This window comes from Rhinichthys klamathensis, unplaced genomic scaffold, assembly GCF_029890125.1.
Source record: "Rhinichthys klamathensis goyatoka isolate OS25496 unplaced genomic scaffold, OSU_Roscu_1.1 h1tg000149l_1, whole genome shotgun sequence".
In the NCBI taxonomy this organism is placed as follows: Eukaryota; Metazoa; Chordata; class Actinopteri; order Cypriniformes; family Leuciscidae; genus Rhinichthys; species Rhinichthys klamathensis.
Genome location: NW_026606684.1, coordinates 574,733 through 598,148, shown reverse-complemented (window position 1 = coordinate 598,148; position 23,416 = coordinate 574,733). Strand labels below are relative to the sequence as shown.

At 40.7% G+C, this 23,416-nt stretch overlaps 1 protein-coding gene across 1 annotated transcript in view; it reads left to right on the top strand.

The window, feature by feature from the left end:
• clec16a (C-type lectin domain containing 16A) overlaps positions 1–23,416 on the top strand; it is a 66,931-nt gene that overhangs the window by 31,739 nt on the left and 11,776 nt on the right. Inside the window, exons 16-21 of the mRNA XM_056258171.1 lie at positions 1,118–1,168; positions 1,971–2,099; positions 4,259–4,379; positions 16,106–16,257; positions 18,917–19,121; positions 22,227–22,364. Coding sequence (XP_056114146.1) covers positions 1,118–1,168; positions 1,971–2,099; positions 4,259–4,379; positions 16,106–16,257; positions 18,917–19,121; positions 22,227–22,364 — 796 coding nt within the window. The remainder of the gene's footprint in view (positions 1–1,117; positions 1,169–1,970; positions 2,100–4,258; positions 4,380–16,105; positions 16,258–18,916; positions 19,122–22,226; positions 22,365–23,416) is intronic.

Below are 23,416 nucleotides of genomic sequence, written 5' to 3'. Positions count from 1 at the left end.
ATAGTGAGCCTACGTTCTGACGAAGCACTGCGCTGTTACACTTCATGAACTCATTCAGAGGCCCACATAGAAGTATTCTCGTCGCTTGATAAACTTAAGGTTGACCCACTGTAGTCACTTGGACTATTTTAACAATGTTTTTACTAACTTTCTGGGCCGGCAGGTTTCAATTACAATAGAAGACTATGAAGGAGTGATCCAGCTCTCAGATTTAATCAAAAATATCATAATTTGTGTTCCGAAGATGAACGAAAGACTTACGGGGTTGGAACAACATGAGGGTGAGTAATTACTGACAGAATTTTCATTTTTGGGTGAACTATCCCTTTAAAGGGGCTATAAGTAGAATTCAGAAACCCTTGTTATTAGCGACACTGGTGGCCGTTAAGTGAACTACAGCCAGCAACTTATTGCTCTTCCTCACACTTGTGCAGTCATGCCCTGATATACTCTCGGCGAAGTTAATTCTTTCCTTAGAAGTAAAAAGTTGGAAATACCTTTGCAATGACTGCTGAGAGCGATGTTTAGATGAATATAAATATGTGCTGCGTGCTGTCCTCAATTACAACAACAACAAAAATGACAGCGGTGAGAAATCAGCTGTTAAGAAAGCATCTGATTATAGTGATGTCAATATGTTTGCACAAGCTCTGCAATTTACTGGTATCATGTTGACAGATGAGATCATTAAAATTACACTGTTATGAAAGTTTGAATATAAATTATGTTTGAGACTATAGACTATATAGATCTGGCTATGTGAGACTACAGTTTGAATTAATCCCTTTTCTTTGCTGTAATTAACATTACAGTACAGAGTAGCTCTTTCGGCATTATCCTGAATACTGTATAAGCATTTATTAGGCATCTCTCTGAAGCCTTTCTTAACTGTCAGATCCTTTGGATTTCTTCACATAAAAAACAGTTTACAGGCCTTTATAGGCAACCTAAGAAGTCAGGTAAAGTCTTGTTTTTTAAGTTTTGTTACAAGCTTATCACACAAATTTTTCAAGTATAAATTTATTTAGAAAAAATAAATTACTGACCCCAATCATTTGAAAGGTAGTATTGATTTCTATTATGGAAATTTTTCCCACTCATTTTCCTCTTTCTGCAGGGGGAGGAGATCTTCCTGGACATGTTTGAGGATGAGTACAGAAGCATGATGGTAAGCAGCCTTACTAAACGCATAAACTTTTTCTTATTTGCAACTTCACTCTTACTGTCTGTCATAACCTGATGATACAGCAACACATCCTGCTTCTGATGTGAGAGGAAACCTTTATCTATTTGACATTTACTGGATAAGGAGTGGCTACTACATCCTACGTTTATACTGCTTCCTCTTACAAAGCATTATTTTCCTGGTTTTTCCTGGTTCCTTGTTTAAAAAAGGATTAGCTCACCTAAAATGAAAATATTGTCATTTACTCATTATTTCCATGGAACACAAAAAATAAAAAATAAATAAAAAATGGTTGCTCATTTTCCTGCAGTTAAAATGATGTTGAGTGGATCTTTTACCATAAAAGCCCCATAAACATGCCATAAAATTCCTCCATATGATGTCCTCTATATTATGTATTGAGACCATGTGGACCATGAAATGGTATGGATTTAAGTCATATGGTCCACTTTTATGATACTATTATTTATATTTTATAGCTTGACAGCCCCAGTCATCATTCACTGTCCTATTAAAAATAGTAGCCAGGATATTCTTTAAAATTTTGTCTCTTGTGTTTCATAGAAAAAAGGTTTGCAATGGAAGTTGGTTTTAAATGTTGTGAAAAATAACTGTCATGTTCACACTGAACCAACAAACCCCCCCAACAGGGTATTCGTCCAGCAAAACTCAAAAAACGCTTGAATTTGTTGTTGTTGTTGATTTTTTGTTCTAGCATCAACTAGCCTATTAAGTGATTCATGTTTTTGCTCTTGTTCTTTGTTTATGTGTCATCTCTATGTAGAATAAGCCCCTAAACGTGGAGTATCTTATGATGGATGCCTCCATTTTACTTCCTCCCACTGGCACCCCCCTTACCGGCATTGACTTTGTGAAGCGATTGCCCTGTGGAGATGTCGAGAGGACTCGCAGGGTCAGTGATGAACATATATACTCATGCTGAAAGTTCTGAAATTAAATTAAATGGGTGGGTCTCATGGCCTTTTGTCAAACATTTTGGCTTCATCTAGAAACTCCCTGAACCTTTTCTCACAATCCATGAATGCATGTGTTTCTTGGCCAGTGTTTGCGCTGTTCGTCTCCTGGGAAACATTCCAAAGAATTTTAGAAAGATTTCATGTGTTTTAGAAATATAACAATACCAGGCTTTCTGCAGGATCGGTATTGACTTAATTTGGTACCCATGCACAGTCTGAATGGCAAACAGCTGATTTTAAACATTCATATCTGTGTTTGGTGATGCAGCTGTGCACATGATTGGTCAAATGCACTTCTTGGTTTAGCATGAACACAATTTAAGCCTAAAGAAATTGTTGAAATGGTTGGAAGTAACTGTAGAGCTGCTTCTCAATAAAACTCCTATAGCATTGAATAAATGCTATTAATATATGCATTAATCCTTAAGTGAAGACTATAGCAGCAATTTAAGTATTGATATTTTACATTTGTATAAATTACATTGGATTTATACATAAAAAAAAGCTCTGTTTACTTAAATGAACAACGTGTTTTACTGTTGTTTTTTCACCTTAATATTTAACTTTCTACATAATGCAGTGTGTTCAATATTATATGAGTTTTGAAAGTGGCACCAAGAGTTGTAAAATTTCACAGGTATCGGTACTGAAACTTTGATATCATGACAACTCTAGGTAATGTCACAGTAAAACAGTTGAAATTTGGATATGGATGTGTTCTTTGTTTGAGATACATTGATGATATTTTAATATTTGAGATGCATATTATATTTACATAATATTTCAAAGTATATTTTAAAAGTATTCTTGTTGCTCATGTTGGACATAAATTCCAGGGAGACTCAAATCATGATTTTGCAAGGATGATTACGATTGCTGATTTATTGCTGAATTTTTTTTCTACAAGAAATTAGAGACAACCACTGCATTTTAATTACGATTCAAACAATAAGGCTACACACATGTAGCATGAGCAGTTGATTTCATTTAAATTAGATAATTGGATAAGTTTTAGGAATTAAAGCAAAAAAAGAATGGTCTGATTTTAGCTTTGTAAAATCATTCCATATAAAACATTGCATTTTCATTCATGAATGAAAATGCAAATTCACTCTTTGATAGTTGGTGGCACTTATGGTACACATAGCAGCACTGCACTTATAAACACTACTTAAAGTATTTCCCCGTCATTGACGGAAATTTCTGGCTTTTAGTGTTTTCACTGTTATATGGTAGGGGTGCTATTTTACATCTTCCGAAAGAGTACTGAATCTCTTGATCAAAACACAGGTGAAGAAGAATCAGAAACAAGTGATAGTTTATGTAAGCAGATGCATATGTAATGTAATGCGATCATCTCAACATTAAACAGCATATAAATCAAAACTGCCTAATGTTACAGAGTGAAATGTCGACCCAGGGCGAGGTATAGGACTGAAGCTTTGGGGGTGTTGATGAACTTGATCTACTCTACTTGATCTTGATCATCATTCTGAATCCGATCCAGACCTAGTCTTTGACAAATACACGATTTTCTCAGCTTTTTGCTCAAAATTAGGCTTTTTTTAAAAACTTTAAAAAAGAATGCTTGAAGCTAGAATGAAACGTTTTTTTGTTGTTGTTTAAAATCAGAGGGTCTGTTCTTTCTTTTGATATATTGCATGTTCAGATATTCATAAAACAAAATATTCTGGGGACCATGAAACTTTTGTGAAAATAATCAAAAACCCAGGTGGTGGCTAAAAATTTTTTTTGTTTTTTTTTGTTTTTTAATGCTTCACGAACAGTGAGCTTGCTCATTGCTTCCGTCTTCAGCGTCTCCCCATCTCTGGCCTGTGTTAATGTCCTGTATACAGAAATCGTAATATTTCCACACAAATAACATTTTGGGAAATGATTGCAAAGCAGTGTGCATGCAAGTCCAGAATAGAGATTGGCCAAAATAAAAACATAAAAAAAACACACGGTTGCGATCGTGTGTTTTGAGTAAAAACCATCTGGTTCCAATCGGTGCATCTCTAAAACCATTGTTTCTCCTGGTTTATGATTAATTAATTGCTATAGCATTTTTAATTGTTTTTGTGTGTCCTTGCAGGCTATCCGTGTGTTCTTCATGCTGCGCTCCCTGTCCCTACAGCTGCAGGGTGAACCAGAAACTCAACTTCCTCTCACCCGACCGGAGGATCTCATCAAGACTGACGATGTGCTTGACCTCAGTAAGGCCTTTAGAATCACAGAAACCTGATGCAACACTCTACAAATGGGTCGGTCTTGCAAATTGAATGTGTTTCCGTTTACTTGCCAAACAGCAAAACAATTATTCTCTTTCTTAGCATTTATGCAATATCATAATCTGCTTTTGTGATTTGTAGCTGAAATCGTCTCGGTTACGTATGTAACCCTCGTTCCCTGAGTAGGGAACAAAGACGCTCCGTCGTGACGACGAATGGGGTTTCGCTTAGAAAGCCTATCAACTTCGAGTATACGAAACGAGCCAATGGCAAAGAAATACCATGGGTCTGCGGAATTTGCATGGCGCAACTCCGCCCCACCTCGTGGGTATAAAAGGAGGACACCGGCAATATGCAGATATGTTTCTTCGCTGTGGAGCCAAGACTGATCTCAGGCGGTCCCCGCTGTACAGCGGAAGTGGCAGGAAGATGGAACGTCTCCGTTCCCTACTCAGGGAGCGAGGGTTACATACGTAACCGAGACGTTCCCTTTCGTTGTCACTACGAGTTCCGTCATGACGACGAATGGGGTTTCAGTCTAATCGCGCCACCTTCACAGTTGTCTTCAGGTGCCCTGCGTAAGTCTGAGCTCCCTGTCGTGAGACTAGCATGGACGAAGGACTCCTACTTAACACAGGAATACCAAGGTACACTGAGAAGCATATCTCAGTGGAAATATGCAATCAGTGCCTGCCTGAAGGGAGGACTTAAAGAATACACATATGACCCAGGAGGGGGGTGCATATGGGGAACACTGGGGTGTCCAGCCCGAAAAGTGGAATATTTCAACCCCAGGGGTGGCAAGGTGGCTTGCCAAGGGAAAGACTCAGAGAGGCTTACAGTGGAAATACACATGTGGGGGTCGCCCAGAGGGGGGACCATGCACACGGAGGCACTTAGCCAACGCGCAGGCAATAGACACTGGCGTCGACGTCAGCAGTGCTGGAGGAACTCAGGGCTTGTCGGGGAAGCTCACCTGAGGAAAAATCGCACGTATCCAGTCCTTGGAGTGGAGTGGAGTGGCGAGCAAGCGAAGACACCTGAGCGGGTCCTAGTACTAGCTGTACTGGCTGGTTGAAGCGAGTACATGAGAGGACACCTGCTCCTCTCGGAGATTGTAGAATCTGGCGAATGTGTTGGATGTCACCCAGCCTGCAGCTCTGCAGATGTCTGTTATGCAGATGTCTCTGCAGGCGCCATGCGCTAGAGCCCAAGAGGAAGCCACACTCCGGGTGGAGTGGGCTGCCACACCAAGGGGGCATGGTCGACCTTGCTGCTGGTAAGCCAAAGCAGTGGCGTCCACTATCCATTGAGACAACCTTTGCTTGGAGAGAGCATTTCCCTTCAGCTTCCCACCATAACAGACAAAGAGCTGGTCTGAGGTCCTGAAACACTGCGTTCTGTCTACATAGGCGCGGAGAGCGCGTACTGGACAGAGCAGTGCCAAGGCTGGGTCTGCCTCCTTCAGGGGCAGTAAGACCCACTGAGAGGTCCCAAGAGGATTTAGTCTCCTCGCTCCTCTCAGGAACCTGACGATCAGGTCGTGCTTTCCGACGGACTTACCTTCAACTGTGTCATGATGTGCGGCAATAGCGTCAACATACACTTTCAGGGTGGAGGGAGACAGCCTTCGCTCCAACCCATCTTGCAGGAAGGAAAGCACGACACTGATCGGGCATCTCCGGGGGTCTTGTTGGTGAGAAGAGCACCAGTTGACGAAGAGGTTCCACTTCAACATGTCTCTTGGATGATGCTCTAGCGGAAGTGATGGTAGCCACCACCGCTGGTGGTAGGGTACTCAAACCTACCTCGTCCCGTCCAGGAGCCACATGTGGAAGTTCCAGAGATCGGGACGAGGGTGCCCCGTCCCTGAGAAAGGAGGTCATTCCTCAGAGGAATTGGCAAGGGAGGTGCTGTCGCGAGGAGTACAAGTTCAGAGAACCAGGTCCGGGTGGGCCAGTGAGGCGCGACCAAAATGACCTGCTCGTCATCCTCCCTGATCTTGCACAGGGTCTGCGCAAGAAGGCTCACTGGGGGAAACGCATATTTGCGGAAGCCCCGCGGCCAGCTGTGCGACAGTGCGTCCGTGCCCAGCGTGCCCTCGGTCAGGGAGTAAAACAGGTAAAACGAGTCGTGGGAGGCAAACAGATCTACCTGAGCGTCCCCGAACTGGTCCCAAATCAGCTGAACCGACTGGGGATGGAGTCGCCATTCTCCAGGGAGGGGCTGAAGCCGTGAGAGCTCGTTGGCTGCACAGTTCAGGGCTCCGGGAATGTAAATGGCTCGAAGCGACCTCAGATGCTTCTGACTCCATAAGAGGGGTTGGCGAGTGAGTTGCGACATACGGCGGGAGCGTAGACCACCTTGATGGTTGATGTACGCTACTGTGGCGGTATTGTCTGATCGGACTAGTACGTGTTGACCCTTGAGCAGCGCCCGAAAGCGGTGCAGAGCAAGGCGTACTGCCAGCAACTCGAGGCAATTGACATGCCATAGGCACTGGGGTCCTGTCCAGGAGCCCGCGGCAGGATGTCCATTGCACATGGCACCCCAGCCCGCGGTGGAGGCATCTGTTGAGACAACAACATGCCTGGAAACTCGTTCTAAGGTCACTCCGGCCCGTAGAAAGCTAAGGTTCGACCACGGGGTGAAGGTCTGACGGCAGGTTGGAGTAACTGGTACTCGGAGCGTGCCGTGTTGCCATGCCCACCTCGGGACTCGGTCGCGAAGCCAGAGCTGAAGCGGTCTCATATGAAGCAATCCGACCAGCGTTGCCGCGGCTGCAGATGCCATATGCCCCAGGAGCCTCTGAAATAACTTCAGTGGAACCACGCTCTTGCCCTCGAATTTTCTCAGGCAAGTCAGCAGGCATTTGATCAACGAGTGATCGCGGGAAGACATGGCAGTCTTCCAGGATTTCGAGATCCGACGGGGATGCCAAAGGTGGCAGCGCTGCCAAATCTTCACTTCCTGAAGAATCTTGCTCACCTTGTGATGCTGTGATAGACATCGCATCTTCCTCTGTAGCGCCAAAGGAAACTCGCGGGGCATCCGAAGATGGACCCGCGGGAATCCCCTGATCACTAACGGGTAGCGTCACTGGAGGGGAGGGTGCGGGGCACGGACAAATAGTTGGCGCCTTGTTCCACACCGTCACCCTCAGGTCACCCTGGCCACCAGCCGAAGTACTAGCTCTCGAGGAGGGAGTAGATTGGGGTGTGGATGAGGGGACTCTCACTCTTGTGAGATCACTGAGTCTCGACCGTAATGACACGATGGTCATGTTCCCGCAGAGAGAACATGAGTCATCCACGAGCGCTGCTCTAGCGTGATCAATGCCCAAACACGCAGAACAGCGATCGTGCCCATCAGAGTCAGAAATGAGTCTACCGCAACCAGAAGTGCACGGGCGAGGCGTCTTTAAAAAGACAAAGCGTGCAAAGCTCTTTTGTGAGAGGAAAGCTCTGCGGATATTGAAGCGCCCAGGGAGAAACTTACTCACTGGCAGACCACTGCACAGATCAGCAGGTAGTATGCACTCGCTGGAGAACGCCGTCACACCAACACCGGAGAGTCGCTCGTCTCGTAGCTGACAGTTGATCAGAAATGGCTTGTTGAGTGAAGAAAACTCTTGGCTCCGAAGCGAAAACATATCTGCATATTGCCGGCGTCCTCCTTTTATACCCACGAGGTGGGGCGGAGTTGCGCCAAGCAAATTCCACAGACCCATGGCATTTCTTTGCCATTGGCTTGTTTCGTATACTCGAAGTTGATAGGCTTTCTAAGCGAAACCCCATTCGTCGTCACGGAACTCGTAGTGACAACGAAAGGGAACTTATGAATCCTACCTCACTTATAACATCCTGTCTTTCCTTAAAAAGCGTCAGCACCAATTTTCGTGTGAATCTTTGCGATAGCTTGATATCTAACTTCCACAGCTGAGTGATTCACATAAACTGAATTGTGTGCAAACTCATTTTTCGGTGGTATCAGATAAGGTGCAGTTAGATAAAGATAAAATGGCAGCCATTTGCTTGATTCTTTTAATAGAAAAAGAACATGAAGTCGATATATTTCTTGGGAACTGTGACCATCTTCTTGGTTTTGAGTTCCATGTTATGACCTTCCTCGTTGTATCTCACACTCAGTCACAAAGTGTTTACCACACATGATGAAATCACACTCGTCGCCTATGCACCTCTTTCATGCAATGCAATCTGTGGGTTTGTACTGTTAACCGATTCTCATTTCACCCCTGATGTGTTGCATGGAAGCCCCTTGTCTCAGCTTCTCTAGCTCAGTTCTTCTGTCCAGGTGTCCTGGTTAACTCAGGCCCTCTCACTTTGACAGGTAAGAGGGGGTGTGTGCAAGCTAACTGACTCAGACCTTCCACTGTTACCGAGGCCTTTGCTAGAGCTGGTGCAGCCGTTGTGGGCAGCAGCCTTGAGCTCTTCCAGTATATCTCATGTCTAACAGTAAGGCTGCTTGAGAAGCACCTACAGGCTGGGTCAGAGAGTGGGCAGAATGGGCCCTGGAAGTGTGAGCAGGTGGGAGGAAGCTCAGATTTGGCTGCCAAATCAACCCACTACTGCTTCCTGTCCCTCAGCCGTTTGCGCATAAAAGGGTTAATGCACAAGCCGTGACATCTGGATGACTGTTTTCGTTGTAGGTTTGAACCGGTTGATTCACTAGAATTCACAAATGTGGTAGAGCAATATTCATTTCAAAGAGAATATTGGTCGAAGAAGGTCAAAGAGATGATGATTTAACTAAGTCATTTAGTCTGGCATTGAACTTGGTTATTTAGGTACAGTGTGGTCCAAATGCCATGAGATTACATTGAAAATCGGGGGTTCAAAATCTCAAATTTAAATGTGCAATGAATAACGTTCTTTGTTTTGAAAATGTCAAAAATCCTAAAAATTAATAATTTTGATTCAGATGAAATTAAATCGTTCAGATGATTGTGAACCATTTCTTTGTTTTGAACGTTTCAAAATCCTAAAAAACAAATCATTTGAATCTAATGAATCATTCAGGCGAATTTGTGAACCATTTCTGTGTTTTGAAATATTCTAAATGCTCAAAATGAATCATTTTGATTCAGAAGGAATTCAGTGAATCACTCAGAAAAATTGGTAAACCGTTGTTCACAATCTTAAAACCCTTAAATAAGAATATTTAAGATTTTGCACTCCCATTCGTAGATCACTAATTATCAAATTTGTGACAATAAATTTGGATAATTCTCAAATCATTCTTAAATCCTGCTGGATAACATTTTATACAAATCTTTAGAGTTCATGCAGCATTTTCTCTAGTGGTTTCAAACATTTGGACTCCCACTGTATGTCTATAAAGCATTTTACCACATAAAATCCTCTCTAATTTTCCTATCTGGAAAATCTCTTGTACAGCCCCTACTTAACAGTAACTGCTGTTTACAGCTGGCATGTCTTGCAACCTCATGATTTGTGATAACATTGGCCTTTTTAATGTGAATCCTGGAATAGCTCATCAGTGAGTGGATGAGACGGTCAGACAGATAGACAGACAGATCAGAGACAGTCAGACAGATAGACAGACAGATCGACCTGAGAAACTGACATGACACTGATCTGTGTTATTTTTAGATGTGCAGGAAATGATGCTTACATGCAACACCGTAGAAGCATCACAGTGCATTGTGTGAACTTGCATGAATCCTTGCTGAATATTTTCCACTCTTTGCTGTCAGTTTTTTAACACATTAACTGAAAGACCTACAGTACAGACACATGTTCTTGTGTATTTTTTGCTCTTCTTGCTTCCTTTTTTGCATGCATTCACATAATGATTAATACACATGACATGTGAACACTTTCTGAAGAAGTTCTCAGAAAAATGTCACACCTTGAACACTTAATCACATGGTACTTTTGCATGTAACACCCCACCCCCACTTTGGTTGAGAGCAGATATCTTTTCTATTAATGGGATATTGATAAAATGCACATGCACATTACATTTTCTCTTGAAATCAAACAGGATGTAACTGTCCTGAGTCTATTGATGATTCAGTTGGTGGTCTGTATGGTATGATTCGGTTACTCATATATGGGGTTAGAGTGAGTTTGTTCTGCAGTAACTAAAATTATCATGTGCTGAAGATTATTTTCTAGATTATTTGGGGCCATTCACACGGAACACGGTTTTTCATTCCACTGCACTACTTTTCCATTGTTTTTCAATGTAAAAAAACGCACACTAAGATGGACGTGTTTGACTGTTGGGCTTGTGTCACACGTATTGTGCTGCATCGTGTGCAGGACACAGCAATAAAAAAACGGCGCTCAAGTTAAAAAATTCTACTTTTAAAATACACATCTCGAGTGTATTTTTCCCAAATTCCACTGCCAACGTCTCATGTTTTTCTAAACCAAAAATGTGTTCAGTGTGAAATGTCCCCTTAATATTTGACTTTTACATCATGATTCATGGAAGACCTAGAAATATCAGGTAATGTTAATATGGCAGGCAAAGATATCATAAAAGTGGACATACTGTACATTTTTAGTTATAATTTGGCCTAAAAAAGTTTTTCAGATATACACTGCAGATTTAACATTGATAATGTTTGTCTTTGATAAATTTTTCTTTGATAAAGATGTTTATAAAGTTAATCTTAAGCAGCAAATCAGTGTATTAGAAAGATTTCTGAAGGATCATGTGAACCTGAAGACTGGACTTTTCTAAATTGTAAAATTAGTTATTTAAAATTTAGGGCTGTCAGTTAAACGCGTTATTAACGGCGTTAACGCAAACCCATTTTAACGGCGTTAATTTTTTTATCGCGCGATTAACTGTCTTTTTGGCCTAGCAAACTTTGTAGTTTTTTTTCACATGTTTTTGCAACAGGACGCGGCATGCGCGGCGCTGCCCTATGAAACCCATTCATATTATGGCTTTCGCCGCGCGAGGATGCTTTGAAAGCGCAAGCGGATCTAACTAGACCGGAAACAAAACAACAGGCACGCCGCACACACTTGTTTGGGCTTGCGAGCCGGATGCGCGAGCGCGAATCTCTCTGCTCGCGCGCGGAATATAATGTGCCGAGCACGAACATAGACATGTATTTATTATGTCTATGAGCACGAATCTCTCTGCTCGCGCGCTCTCAGATACACGCTGCTCTTGTAAGGCTCGCTCAGAGAATATGCCTGCACTTAAAACGTGTTCAGTGCAATCGCAAATCTCTCCTCTTCCCCAGCTAACAATTGTAGGTTATAAGAACGTTTTCATAACGTTTCCATTATGTTATAAAAATGTTATTTCTGAATGTTATAGGAACGTTCAAAACGTCCAGTTTTGAGTGGATGATGAGCGCGAGACGCCGAAATGGATGCCAATAAGATTCTGAATGGAAAGTTTACTTTTAAAAAGTTGCCAAATGGTTCCATTGACAAGACCAAAGTGATCTGTGTGTTTTGTCGTTGTGAACTGAGCTATCATCATCGCAGCACGTCCAGTCTGAACTTGATGATGGCCAAGCACACACACTCACACAGCTGATGCGAATTCTCTGCCCCCTCGTCAATATCAGGACCTCGTCAGTATTTCTTTCACCCTTTTATTGATGGACAGAGTTACATTGTGTGAGAGATTATTTGCTCCAAGTGAGAATGTTTTAGTGTGAAATTGAACAGTAGGCTATATGCCAATATTGTTTTCAATAAAAAACATTAGCACAAAGCAAGCCGATCCACTTTTCCATGTTGATAAGAGCATTAAAATGAGAAAAAATAATGGGACAAAAAGAAATCAAGGGACATTTACAATAGATAAAAATGTGTGATTAAATGCGATTAATCGCGAGTTAACTATGACATTAATGCGATTAATCGCGATTAAATATTTTAATCGTTTGACAGCACTATTAAAATTGTAATAATATTTCACAATATTACTGTTTTTTGCATTTTATTCAAATAAATGCAGCCTTGGTGAGCATAAGAGACTTATTTTAAAAACATTTTTTTTAAAATGTACCAATCCCAAACTTTTGAACGACAGTGTACATATATAGCACTGGTGCAAATTTTTGGTTTGTTAGGAAATTGTTCTTTTCATAATATAATTTTTAATTAATCCGTAAAATCAAATTGATCTGAATAATTTGTTGAATTAAAATCAACTGAATTAAATTATCAACTATTAATTATCAAAATGTACAGAATGTAGACGATATCTTGGTTATGTTTTGCTTTAACTTATTTTGTTGGCTATATTGCCTTGTGATATCAATTTGTGAGCAAATTCTTTTGATGAAGGTCCCTTTAATGGATTGGTCAAACTGGTTCCCAAATGTTTCTGAATGATTCATTACATTTGTCCTGAATCAATCAAAAGTGATTTTTTTTTTATGAAGTCACCCAGTTTTCACGTAATAAGCCTGTCATTTATAAGCACTGAAGCTCATGTTCGGTTTCCTATTTTAAAATACAATTTTATAATGAATCAACCAACATTTTTGACTACCCGTGCAGTGCATCCCGGGTTCCCTTAAGGATACGAGATTCCACAGAGCTGGTGTGCATTATGGTATTTGTGGCTTTAAAAATGCAGAACTACTGAGCCTCAGCTGTCTGGTTAACAAGTCAAACTGTAACTACATGGAAGTGGGTATTCCTTGGAATCACAGCAGATAATTTTCCCCAGAGGCAACATAATTCTCTGTCATCACAGTTGGCTATGCGTTAAAAGGAAGAGCAACCCTTGCTCTTTCAGTTCTGAAGTAATTCCTCAACCCATCAGTGTGACTTCTAAGGAAGTGCAGAGCACAAAGAGAAACTGCTACAAAGTCATAGTACCTCAACTTGTGACGATGCTGTTTCAGCTATTAGTAGTTCAGTTGGTCTGAAACCAACTTAAAACATTCATGACCTACCTCCCTTATTTACCCCTCCCCTTCTTCCTTCTCCGCCCACCTATGTAGCTGCGATATACTGTGTTGGTCATGACTCATTGGAGTGTTTTTGAAAACTCCCGCATGAGTGCAGTCTGATTTCATGCCAGGTCTCTTTAATATGATTAAATTCACTCGGCACTGACATTTTCTTAAAGGGGTCATATAATGCCATTTTTGTACAAGCTAATATGATTCTTTAGGGTCTAAATTAAAAGTTTGTAATATACTTTAATTAAAAATTCTCATTAGTATTGTAAGAAAACACTTATTTTACCTGGTAAAAAACAGCTCTGTTTTCAGCACGCCGTTTCAGTGCATATGACTTTAAATGATCATGAGCTTTGCTCACCCCGCCCCTCTGTTCTGTGCGTACACCAGAGCCGGCTCTGGCGTACACCGTTTGTAACACAATAACCATAACGCGTTGTTCAGTATAAACGTGGGATTATGCATTATATTGAGAACGTCATACATAGAAAACATGCCGTAATGTACCCTGACTGAGTGTAAACCTTAGACGCATTCATTGTGAAGCGTGCAGCTAGCGATTTACAAGGATTAATATAAATATTAATATAAAGTTTAATAAAACCTTACACTCACTTCCATTCTTCTGGAGATTCAGCAGGAACACAAATATCTGGTACCGATCTTTTTTCAGGAGCAGCTTCTTAGCAAAACCAGCTTTATACCTCCTCGTTTATAAAGCAGTCTGGTGTGTGAAATGATTCGCGCAAACATGAGAGCATTGACGTTGCTCGTGGGGAATATTCCCTTCGAAAACAAACTCAGCCACTGCGTCTTTGGCGGTTCGGATTTAGGAACATTAAAATGACTGCTGTGTTCGTTATTATACCCAAGAACAGAACACCACAATCGCTTAGACGCCATTCTGCTCATAGACAGTGCTCCTCCAGCATATCAACAATGACCGCGCCGGTCCGCGCAGACTATGATTGACAGCTAGCTCACGACCGAGGGCGGGTCTGTGTTGAAACCGTTCTGTCAATCAACAATCGTGGGAGGGGCGTGCGAGCTTGTGATGTCACAGGCTCGAACGGCTCGATTTGAGGCAGGGGAAAACATACACTCACCGGCCACTTTATTAGGTACCCCATGCTAGTAACGGGTTGGACCCCCTTTTGCCTTCAGAACTGCCTCAATTCTTCGTGGCATAGATTCAACAAGGTGCTGGAAGCATTCCTCAGGGAGTTTGGTCCATATTGACACAGTTGCCGCAGATTTGTCGGCTGCACATCCATGATGCGAATCTCCCGTTCCACCACATCCCAAAGATGCTCTATTGGGTTGAGATCTGGTGACTGTGGAGGCCATTTTAGTACAGTGAACTCATTGTCATGTTCAAGAAACCAATTTGAAATGATTAGAGCTTTGTGACATGGTGGAAGAAGCCATCAGAGGATGGGTACATGGTGGCCATAAAGGGATGGACATGGTCAGAAACAATGCTCAGGTAGGCCGTGGCATTTAAACGATGCCCAATTGGCACTAAGGGGCCTAAAGTGTGCCAGGAAAACATCCCCCACACCATTACACCACCACCACCAGCCTGCACAGTGGTAACAAGGCATGATGGTTCCATGTTCTCATTCTGTTTACGCCAAATTCTGACTCTAACATCTGAATGTCTCAACAGAAATCGAGACTCATCAGACCAGGCAACATTTTTCCAGTCTTCAACTGTTCAATTTTGGTGAGCTCTTGCAAATTGTAGCCTCTTTTTCCTATTTGTAGTGGAGATGAGTGGTACCCGGTGGAGTCTTCTGCTGTTGTAGCCCATCCGCCTCAAGGTTGTGCGTGTTGTGGCTTCACAAATGCTTTGCTGCATACCTCGGTTGTAACGAGTGGTTATTTCAGTCACTGTTGCCCTTCTATCAGCTCGAACCAGTCTGGCCATTCTCCTCTGACCTCTGGCATCAACAAGGCATTTCCGCCCACAGAACTGCCGCTCACTGGATGTTTTTTCTTTTTCGGACCATTCTCTGTAAACCCTAGAGATGGTTGTGCGTGAAAATCCCAGTAGATTAGCAGTTTCTGAAATACTCAGACCAGCCCTTCTGGCACCAACAATCATGCCACGTTCAAAGTCACTCAAATCAACTTTCTTCCCCATACTGATGCTCGGTTTGAACTGCAGGAGATTGTCTTGACCATGTCTACATGCCTAAATGCACTGAGTTGCCGCCATGTGATTGGCTGCTTAGAAATTAAGTGTTAACGAGCAGTTGGACAGGTGTACCTAATAAAGTGGCCGGTGAGTGTATAAGGAGATTAAAACAAAACCACTGGATGGATTTTTATCATTATATGATGGCTGTGTACAGACACTGCCAACACACATTTCAGTACAATCAACTTGTAAAAGTGCATGTACCATTATATGACCCCTTTAACACTTTGTAATGGTAAATGCATGACTATATTAAAATGTGCAAGTCCTTATGTTTTAAGCGAAATAGATTAAATGATTTAATTGAAATTTCAATGCTAAATTTCCTGAAGCATGTGATCAGAGGCTACTAATAGAATGTGGTATTGTGTGTGAAGCAGATCTGGACATGTATATTTGGTGAAATTTTTCATCTGAGTTTGTTTTAATAGCTTGAAGTGGTTGCACCGTGTGAACTTTGACCTTTTTTGACCTGTTTTACTGATGTATGAAAGTTTGTTGAAGGACCCTTGGAATTAACTATCCATTATTTAACCGTAAACAAAAGTGTTTTTTGTCCTTTTTCCCTTCTAGATAACAGCGATCTTATTGCTTGCATGGTAGTGAGTAAAGATGGGGTTCAAGCTCAGCGCTTCTTGGCTGTTGATGTGTACCAGATGAGTCTTGTGGAACCGGATTCAAAGCGTCTTGGCTGGGGTGTTGTCAAGTTTGCTGGCCTTCTGCAGGTCTGCTTCATTTCCACTCCTACACTGCAAACATGACGCTCAAACAAAAAAAAGTACACTTTAGCCACATTCTTGTCAAGACTGTGATGTTTATGCTCAGAAGTAAAGTCCTCTGTCAGATTTTGAAGTTAATGCATGTACTAAAGGAAGGTATTTAAGGGCTCGTCTCAAAAACCAATTTAAAAAAAATCTCATAAATCTGGTTTTCGGCTGTTCAGAGTTGCAGAAATGCATTTATACTGCCCTGAACAAAGTGCCCCAATTTGAATGCGAGGTCAATTAAAATAATTAATTGGGTAATGCATGTGTTGCATCATAACCCTTTGGGGGTGTCCAGCCAACATAATATGTATGAGGAAAGCTTTAGAGGATTTGTAAACTACATTAAAATGTAATCAACACTTTATATTAACTTTCAATAATATCATTATATATTATTTTATATGACAGATTACTAATTAAAATGCATTCAAATTGTTTTTAACTAGTAAAAGAATGTCATGAACTTTGATTTAATGATTTTATGAATTAAGTAATGATACTGACATTACTGGACATGAGTGTTCATAAACTATTCCAAGCAACCCATATGGATGAAATTAGGGCTGGGCGATAAAACGATAACGATATGTATCGCGATAGACACGTGATCGATATCAATAAAAAATGTGTTCGATAAAACGTTCGATATTTTTTTTCTTCGTCGGAAGAAACCACAGGTTGCGAAGCAAGTTTGGTTGCATTATCAAAGGCACGCGCTCTCTGGTAACCTAGCAACGTAGGGAGTGACACGCTCAGGCAATCATGTAACGTGTCAGTTTTGTTGCGCCATATCGTTGTCTCGTGCTGCTGGGTTCCTCTTCAGTAACCGGCGATTGATAAGCAGAAAATGAGTGCCCTTCATCTGCATGCCATGCAGGCTAGAGTTGCGAAACATTATTGGATAATTCGCTCTATTCGCGTTTGATGTGAACACAGCATAATGAACAGGCTGCGATGTCAAGATTTCAATGCTGGAGTGTGTGTGTGTGTGTGTGTCCGACTCCGCGCGAGCGCGCGCGCGAGAGAGAGAGAGAGACACGCGGGCGCGATCGAACAGTGGAGACATAAAAACATACTCCGTCATTTTGTTAATACAGGACATCATTCAGTCTGCAAAGTGTTTACTTATATTTGTGTAGGCCTATACTCGCAATAAAACACAACATTGTGCTTTTGTCACACTGTATTTCTTGTCAAACTGTAACCTACAACTGTCACACACCGTTTTAAAAGCAAAACATATTTATCCAACCCTTTTGTAAAACAGTCTGTGTGTTCAAACTTTTGGACATTCATCATATCGCATTGGTTTTCATTTCTTGTCCTCAAAACAGAGCACTAATCTGTTTATTTTTAAGTTACACATTGATTAAAAAAGAAAGTGAAATATGTTGGTAGATTATTTTATACGGAAATCAATTATTTATAATTCTGATGAGAATAAAGTTAGGGTTAATTAAAATTAAGGAAAACAAATATATTGATCTGAAATATAGCAAATTAATTTTAAATTCATTCAGGTACAATTACCAAACATATCTCATATCTATCTTTTTATTAGTTTAATTAATAAACCAATTATATAAAACTATTATCAGTGCACTATAAATAAACTGGTTCTATGCCTTTATTAATAAAACTTATTTAAAAAATACAAGGCTTAAGACATTTATAAAAATGCCTAATATATTTCTGTTTTGCTTTTCACTCCATTGTACCGAAATCGTACCGAACCGTGATGTCTCAAAAAAGAAATCAAGCAGGGGGCACGTACGATCACAACCCCCCACCACCCCCGTCCCGCCGCGCCACTGTCACCTTTTTTACTCTGAGGAGTTTGCAGGTCTGATTGTGAATTTAGACTTATGTTTACATTCTAATTATTTGAGTTTTCCATGGTTGTGTTGACATTTCTGTCTTGGGATTGTAATCAGAGGAAGGGTAAGTTTAAAATAAAAATGTTTAAATGTAATATATTTTTTCTCCTGGTCCTTATTTTAAATGGGTCATAAAAAAATCAATAATTATCGATATCGACCGATATGAAACACTGATATCGTGATACAGTTTTCAGCCATATCGCCCAGCCCTAGATGAAATACCTTTAAACCAGTTGTTAAGCACCCTACCTTGCATAAATGTGATAATAGGCTGGGGTGAAATCAAATCAACTGTAATCATTTTAATCTGCTAATTTCATTTTATCGTCACTTTGTGTATCACATGATATTTTCAGTTAAAACTGATTAGTGTTGCATTTTTGAACAAAATTAATCATAATTAGGCATTTTTAAATCGCTCTTTTTAGCAAGGCTTGGTCTTAAGTGACACCATTCATCTTTTTGTTAGCACAACAATTATGACATTATTTGCAGCTAAATAAGTATTGTGAGATGTAAGGAGTGATAGCAAGACATGTTAAGAGTGTTATAGGAACGCCCAAAGAAAATAAATAAAGCAAATGCAAATAAGTTAAATAAAATGAATGAACAAATAAAATGAAAACAATTAAATAAAAATGATATACTTTAAAATACTTTTTGCATTTTTAGTCTTAGAAGCCAAACTTCCTGCATAAATTGATGACTCAATTTTAATCATCTGCATATGTTCACAGGACATGCAGGTTTCAGGAGTAGAAGACGACAGCAGGGCTCTGAACATCATCATACACAAGCCCACGTCTAACCCTCACGCCAAGCCTGTGCCCATCCTGCAGGCTAACTTCATCTTTGCAGACCATATTCGCTGCATCATCGCCAAACAGCGACTAGCCAAGGGCCGTATCCAGGCCAGGCGCATGAAAATGCAGAGGATCGCAGGTCAGGCCTTGGCTGCTTTTTAACTGTAAATTGCCTTGAAGACAAAGCCATAAACTATTTTTTTACAGCAACTCATATCTGTTTATAAATTATTAGGGCTGGGCAAGTTAACGCGTTATTATTGCGTTAACGCATTTATTAATTAATGCCGACAATTTTTTTATCGCACGTTAACGCAGTTTTTTTTTTTTTTTTTTTGAAAGTCCGTTGCACACTGGCTCTGAATAGGACATAGGCCTACAGTCAAACCATGGATCACAGGAGTGGTGGGATGTTGGTCAGCCAGCAAATAACCCACCCAAACCAGCAGTGGAGAGAGGCTTTGGCAGGTTCTCTCTGGTGAACAGAAAGGGAGACAGCGCTCCGCGAGTGAATGACAGGCGCTCTATGGATAGTAACCATGGCAACGGCTTCTGTGCGCTATGCAGCTGTAGTCTTTTTAACTTAAATTAAAATTATACATAACTTTACCTGATGTGCCTGCGTGTAGTTTAGCGGGGATGCTCTGCAATGTGAATTCCTTTCTGTCGATTTAAATATTGGAAACTCACAAACAGCGAGCCGAGGATCAGTCTCTCTTCCAATGATTTGTACTGCGCGTCGTGTACAAAAAGTTATAGACAATCAAAGTCCTTTTAGACAATTCAACTTCGGCAACGGGCGGGCGCGGGCGTGAGGCGAGCGCGTGAGGCGAGCATGACCGCAAGTTTCACAGAACGCACCCGCTTGTCGCTGCACCTTGTGCTCGACCAATTCACCTCACTCTAAAAGGCTGATTTATACTTCTGTGTCGGACTTACGCTATACACTACGCGTTGGTTGGTTTTACTTCTGCCTCGTTGTCCGCGTTGACGCGCAATTACACATGCAGAGGGAGCATGTGAAACCCGTGGAGCGGTTCTAGCAATCACAGCGCTTGCGGTACGCGTAGAATTGACGCGTTGTTACATTTTTGGAGAGGTGCACGTCAGGGTACGACGTAAGTTCGACGCAGAAGTATAAATTGGGCTTTACCTCTGTTTAATGCAATCTTAGTGTACGTGGGAAACCATGGCATGACCAAACCTAAGCTACTATCAGAGAAGTAACGTTGGTCGACTTATATCTCATGACCTCTGACTACATAGACTGTTTCTGCTGCTAAAAGAGACCTGTTGATACCTGTTAAGAAAAAAAACAAGAAAACTGGACTCATTTTAACAAGCTAGGTAAAAGGTAATGCCCTGGCAGTGGCAAATAGCTTTGTTTTAATATTTGATTTAATTACATTAATGTTTAAGTTGAGATTTACAATAAATATTTTATTGCTGTGTAAAGGGAATACTGCTGGTATAAAGCACCTTATTTGTTTAAAGTTTTTGCAAACCACATGTTATTACACTTTTGTGTATATAGCAGTACATTTAAATCAAAAGTGAGTAATACACTACTTTAGAATTCATTATTAAAGTTTGCGCGTAACAATGCGATTAATCGCGATTAATCGCAAGAAAATCATGCGATTAATCGCGATTAAAAAAAATTTAATCGTTGCCCAGCACTATAAATTATACTTTCTCAGACCTCCCAGGTGTTGTGCAACAACACAACAGCTGGGACTTATACTTTAACAGGCCTGAATAACATTTCAAATGAATGGATGACAGGTGCTTTACAGTTAATTGTACCAATTCGCAGAGACATGGAATTTCCCTTTATCTTGGATTTTTTACCTGTAATGCTTGTTTTAATTTCTAGCTGGAGAAAAATGTGTTAATCAAAAGCCGCTTTTCCACTGTCGAGCCAGTGCGAGCCAGGGCTAACAACAGGGCAAATGGGGCCAATAGTCACAGACCTTGAGCAGCGAGGCCATAATCAAGCTGCCTTTCCACTGTTGAGCCAGTAGCACCGCAGTACTACCCTAAAACCCACCCTTAACACCTCCCTGGAGAAAACATCACACAACCCCACCATATCACCAGCAAGGGGAAACTGAATGAAAACTAGCTAGATCACAAAACAGAAGTGGACGTTAGGTCTTCACATTAAGACTCCAGCATCAATGTCTGACCAATGATGAACGATGAAAATAAAAGTTACAATGACAGTAATTTATTCATTTATGTCAGTAATACACTTCATTCAAACTGGTATTTATCATTATTTCACATAAAAAGAGAATACATACTTATTGCGTCGTTTATTTGTGATGACAGGAATGCACAAAACCACTCCGATAGGGCTTTTATGTCCAAAGACTTATCAAAATCAAAATATTGATTAAAATATCATATGTTTATGTCACATTTCTTTACAGAGAATGAGCATTTCTATTAGATTTCTATTAGGATGTTCCTGTCTTTCGTCTCACTATACTGATCCTTTCAGCCAGAGCAATAGAGGGAGTTTACCGGAGTATATGTAATTTATCCATTTAATGTGGATGCAGAAGTCTGGTATCAACAAATGCAAGGAGAAAAGACAGATGAAATATGAAACCTAATAAATACATGATTATAATCACATATGATTTGTTCTAAAATCATATATAATATGATATGAAGTTCTTCAAACGTGGTCCCTGGTATTTTCATAAGTATAATGTAAGTTTATTATGATTTACAATGATTCGCATAAGTAGCCTTTAGCATGACATAGAAATATATTTCTGCCTCACAAGGTGATCAGAATCCCCATCGGATCGCAATCAGAAGTTATCTCAGACACTTGCTGGTGCATTTTGAGCTGAAACTTGTTTTAAATATCTTTAATGTTGAGGTTAGCTGGTAGCCTATTATGATTTCATGGGAAATAAGCAGCGGTGTTGACCCTCTCCTGACTCAGGTAAACCCCACCTTTGTTCATAACCACTCCTCAAGCCCCAGTTGGCATGCTTTGGACCAAGGTATTCTGCGGGCCAAAAACCCTGGCCATTTGGCCCCGAGGAAGCCCACACGAGGCCCGGTCAAGCCCCGGAAGTGACAGTGGAAGGGCGACTGGCCCTGGCACGCCCTAGCACGCTCTTGGCCCGACAGTGGAAACGTGGATCATGTCTCAATCATTTCTTCTTTATTTTGCTCATGTTCTCTTTGTTTCCCCTTCCTTCCATAAACATTCATGCTCCAGCTCTATTGGATCTTCCTGTTCAGCCTTCCACAGAGGTGCTGGGCTTTAGCCAACCATCTGTTACAACATCTCTGCCTTTCCGCTTCTATGACCAGTCCAGACGCGGCCCAGCCTTCGCCTCCGTAGATAAAGTTCCAGGTAAATGTGTGAACGATTAAGAGGAAATCACAGAAGATTAAAGGGATAGTTATATAAGCTGGCTCTTCCAAGCTTTAAAATGGCAGTGAATGTAAAGATTTTGAAGCCCAAAAAAGTGCATCCATCCATGATAAAAGTAAATCCATATTTCTCCGGAGGGGGTAAATAAAGGCCTTCTGAAGCGATGCATTTGTGTAAGAAAAATATCAATATTTAAAACTTAATCAACTAAAATAACTAGCTTCCGACAGACGGCCGATTTTATTCGTCTGAAAGAAGAAAGTCATAGACACCTAGGATGGCTTGAGGCTGAGTGAATCATGGGGTAATTTTCATTTTTGGGTGAACTATCCTTTTAAGAGGCCAGCTGTTATCCACTGGTGCCTATTTTCTGTGGAAAATAATTAATACTTTTATTAAGCAAGATTGCATAAAATCGATCAAAATATTTTCTAAAGATTATAATGTAAAAGCCTTTACCATTTCAAATAAAATGTTCTTTTGAACATTGAAAATAATCAGAAATGTTTCTGATAATATCAGATAATATTAGAATGATTTGTGAAGGATCATGTGACACTGAACACTGGAGTATCATCAAAGGCTCCATTACATATTTATACGTCATTTTATGTATAAAGTATACATTAAATGTAAGAGTTATTTGAACTTATAGCTATGCCTTGGTGTATATTATTGCTCAAGTTAATTTAAAAAATGATCTTTTCTTGTAGGTTTTTGAGCAAGCTGCTGCATAACTTAAAGGTATCAAAAATGCGTTTAGACATTTTTTATAACTGTAATCTTCCTGGATGACATGGTGGTAGATGAGTTGTCATAATGTGAAATTTATATTTTATAGGAAAGAGTTCAGTTCACAACATCAGAGGTTCCTGTTTGTTATATTTGTTAAGCTATATTTAATATGTTGTGAAACATTTAACTCCTTTGCATTTTTTGTTTCTAAAAGGGCTCACTCTCTTTGTGGAGATTTGCACAGAAACGTGAATAATTTTCTGAAAAATTGCACATCCTAATTTTGTTTTCCCCAG